This window comes from Belonocnema kinseyi, chromosome 5 (genome assembly GCF_010883055.1).
Source record: "Belonocnema kinseyi isolate 2016_QV_RU_SX_M_011 chromosome 5, B_treatae_v1, whole genome shotgun sequence".
Classification (NCBI taxonomy): domain Eukaryota; kingdom Metazoa; phylum Arthropoda; class Insecta; order Hymenoptera; family Cynipidae; genus Belonocnema; species Belonocnema kinseyi.
The window spans coordinates 113,434,657-113,438,908 of record NC_046661.1 but is presented as its reverse complement, the minus strand read 5'-3'; the positions used below and the strand labels follow the sequence as shown (position 1 = coordinate 113,438,908).

General features: G+C 35.1%; 1 protein-coding gene across 4 annotated transcripts in view; it reads right to left on the bottom strand.

Annotated features, from left to right (window-relative positions):
• LOC117173988 (serine/threonine-protein kinase Tao) overlaps positions 1-4,252 on the bottom strand; it is a 54,457-nt gene that overhangs the window by 25,101 nt on the left and 25,104 nt on the right. For all 4 annotated transcript variants that reach the window (XM_033362669.1, XM_033362668.1, XM_033362671.1 and 1 more), the window contains exon 6: positions 544-789. In XM_033362669.1, coding sequence (XP_033218560.1) covers positions 544-789 — 246 coding nt within the window. The remainder of the gene's footprint in view (positions 1-543; positions 790-4,252) is intronic.

Here is a 4,252-nt window from a genome sequence, read left to right as displayed (position 1 = left end):
GATTTCTACAATAAGACATGAATAATTGATAAACCAAAAAAACGAATTTTTAACAAGAGTTGAATTTTGAAATAAGAAAGATTTTTCAGCCAATAAAAAAAAATTTCATCCAAAAGGTTAATTTTCAAATCGAATTTTCAATAAAACCTATGAATTTTCAACGAATGAAGTAACCTTTTATTCAAAAAAATAAATTTGCATTCAAGATAATTAATTTTGTACAAAAAAAATATGTTCATTTTAAACCAATAACAGTTGAATTTAATAAAAAAGAAATACTAGATTTCTACGATAAGACATGAATTTTAAATAAGAAAAATTTGTCAGTCAATAAAAAAAATTTCATCCTAAATGTTGAATTTTCATGCCAGAAAGATGAATTTTCTTTAAAATAGTTACAGGAAGTATCAATTTTCAACAAAAACGTTAATTTTCAAATTAATAGTTGAATTCGCTAAAAACTGTTGACTGGGGGGAGGAGATCAGAGAAAATCAATCCCTCAACTTACCTACTTCACTATTTACTTTTAATTTCTTCCTCACCTTGTATTCCCGCTTTTGCTGAGCTTCAAGTGCCTTGCGATCAGCCTCCTGTCTGCTACTAATCTCCTTATGAAGCTTCTTCTCCGCATTTTGATTTTGTTTAAGTTTGCGTTCCAACTCCTGCAAATGCCTAAGCTGCAGCTTCTCCAACTCCTTACTGAACTGCTGCAACAAAGTATCGTACTCCTTGTCCAGCAGCTGCTTGTGAGACTCCATTTCCAATTTACAACGTTCCTCCAGTTTAACCTACGCAACAAAAAAGAGGGAAGTCGTCTCATAAACAAATCTTAAGATTCTCATTGACTCATTTCTCACTTCCAACACCGAGGTGGCGATTCGGTGGAAGATTTCAAATTCCTGCTAATTTCTTGATTTTTCACAGTCGAGTTTTTCAATTTTCCCGGTCGACTAAAAGTAACATTGACTGTCGCAAAATAAATTAATTTTCAAAGAAAGAAAAACACGCTTCAATTTTCCACTAAAAAATATCAAATTAAAAAAATTTGAAGTTAAAATTTCAGTTGAAAAAATTAATTTTTAACAACAAAAAAACGGATTTTCCACAAAATAGTTAAATTTGCATACCTAAGTGATCAATTTTCAAATAAAATTGTGAATTTTTAACTAGAATAGTTCAATTCTAAGCCAAAAAGAGGAATTTTCAACTAAAATCATGAACATTTAATTGGAACATTTGAATTTTCCACTAAAAACATTAATTTTTTAACTAGATTAATTTTAGAATAAAAAAAAAGAATAATTTTCTACCAAAAAATACATTTTTCAGCAAAATATATTAATTTTAAAAGAAATAGTTGCATTTTTAATCAAAGAAGACAAATTTTTAACCAAATGGTTGAATTTTTAACTAGAAAAACAAAATTCAACCCAAAATGGAATCGGTAACATTTTTAATTCAAAAAATTAATTTTAAAACAAACATAAGAGTTGTCAAGTAAAACAATGAACCGGCATGAAAGTGTAAAGTAGTGGGAATTGTTAATGCTGAGTTTTACTGTTATTGTGGTGAAATTTGAGGTGAGTGGATTGTGGAAGTGTGGAAGGGCGTGGATGTGAGAGACCTAATTGAGGGATTGTGAGATTGCAAAGGGGAAGTAGATATTTTGGAGGATTGAAACAGATTTGTGTGGAAGTTTGTTTGGAGATTTGTGACAGGGTGGGAAGACTGTAATGACGGTTTGGTAATAGCAGGGTTGGGTAACAACAAAGAAAGGCGAGACAGGTACCAGCCAGCGACGGTAGAGGCAGGGAAGTATAGAAGGCGGGAAAGTTTGAATTTGATTAATGGCTAGCGGAGCGAGTATCTCCGCGGAAGAAACAGAGTTAGAGCAGGAAGTGTTCAGTACGCCGAAAGAAGAGATAAAGGAAAGGAAGGCAAGGGGGAAGTATAAACAAAACTATAGAAAAGGAAAGATTAAGAGCAAAAAGCGTAGGGTCAATAGAAGCATTTATGAAAAGGAAGAGAGGTAAGAGGGAAAGCAGTGAAGAGAAGGAAGATATCGAGGCGAGTGTAAAATACCAGAAAATGTTTAGATCGCCGCCGGAAAGGCAGAGTTTGGTACGGAAAAGCGATAACAGGGAGGGTGCTGATGGTGGCGGAGATGAAAATGAAGTGTTGATGAAAGAAGAAAGACTAAAGGAAATTAGAGAAGTGATGATAGAGGTAATGAGGATTTATGAAGAAAAGCAGGAGAGAAGGGGAGAGGAATTAAAAAGGAAATTAGGCGAGAAATGGCTGAAGTTAAGAAAGAAATAAAAAAATGGGAAGAAATCCGGGAAAAGTTAGAAAAGAGGATGGAGTCATTGGAGCAAAAACTAGAGAAGCAGAAAGAAGTTAAAAATACAAAGGTAGAGGAGATAAGAGGTAGGATGAAGAAACTTGAAAGCTCGAACGGGAATTGCGGTGGGGGCGAGAGTGGAAATAAGGAGATGGAAAAGCTGAGAAACATAGAACAAAGAATAGAAAGGAAAGAAAGGGAAGAAAGAAAATTAAACATAGTGATAAAGGGTATAAGATTAGATGGGAAGTAGCTGAAGGAAGGGGTGGACGAAGTACTAAAAAGGATTGATGCTAAGGTAGAGATAGAGAAAATGCGAAATATAGGAAGGGAAGTGAGAAGAAGGGAGATAATGGTACTGGTGAAACTAAAGAAATGGGAACATAAGAGAGAAGTGATGACAAAGAAGAGGTTATGGTAGTCCGGAGAGAATAGAGGATGATTTGACATGGGTAGAAAGGAAGATGCAGTATAAATTAAGGAAAATAGCGGAAGAGGAAAGAAAAAAGGGAAAGAGAACATGGCTTAAGTATGAGAGAATTGAAATAGATGGAGTATGGTGGGATTGGGATGAAGAAAGGGAAGAGATAGTAAGAAATGAGGTGCAGGGAAACTAGAAGAGGAAGGAACAGGAGATAGGAAAATAAGAAATAGTAAGAAGGAAAAAAGATGAGAAACGAAAGTAGGGAAGAATGGAAGATTTCTTAGTGGAATATAGCAGGATTAGAGAAAAGAGATAAGGAGTTTATGAAAAATTTGACACAATGGGATGTAGTCATAATGATGGAGACATGGTTAGATGAAAAGGGATGGGACAGAGTAAGGGAAAGGTTACCAAGAGGTTACAAATGGCAAGTGCAAAATGCAAAGAGGAAGAATAAAAAGGGCAGAGCAATGGGAGGAATGGTGATGGGAGTAAGGCATGAATGTATAACAGGGAAAGATAAGAAAGACATGAATGAACAAAAAGAAGGAGTAATGGTAGAAGAGGCTATGATGGGAGGAGAGAAGTGGAAGGTAGTGGGGATTTATGTGAACGATGATATGCAGGAAAAAGCAGAGGAGATTAAAGAAATGATTGAAGAAAATAAAGAAGAGATTAGGATGATAATAGGTGGTGATTTCAATGCGAGAACAGGAGACAGAGGAGGAAGGGAATGGAGAGAAGAGAGAGGAAGAAAATCCAAAGATAAGGTACTAAATGGGGAGGGAAAGAAGTTGTTAAAGAGCTTGGAGGAGTTGGGATGGTATATCTTAAACGGGAATATAGAAGGGGATGAAAAAGGAGAATATACAAGCTCAGGAAATAAAAGGGGACCGGTAATTGATTATGTGATAGTGGATGATGAGGTAAGAGAGAAGGTTAAAAAACTAGAGGTAGGAGAATATATTGATTCGGATCACTTTCCCTTAATAGTGACATTAGAGGGACAAAAAAGGAATAGCAATATGAGTAAAAGGGGAGCAAATGTAAAAAGTGTAGGAAAAGGGAATTGATCAAGGGAAGGAAAAGAACAGTTTAGAGAAAAATAAGAAATATCAAAATGGGAGAGGGAAATGTGGACGAGGAGATGGGAAAATGATAGGAGAAATAAAAATAGGATTAGAGTGCACAAACAATAATGAAGTTAGTAAAGGGGACATAGAAGTGAGTGGGATGAGGACTGCAAAGAGAAAAAAAAGTTGAGGTCAGAAAGGAATTAAGAAAGTGGAGAAAAGAAAAAAGTAATGGGTAAGAATATGGGAAAAAAAGAAAAAGTATACTGAGTTGTGTTACCAAAAGAAAGAGGAAGAGAATAAAAGGTTTCAGGAAGAGGCGGAGAAGGCTAGGACGGAAGAAGAGGTATGGAAGGTAGTAAATAGAGAAAGAAAAAGAAGAAAAAGAGTAAATCAAGATATTGAAATGATAG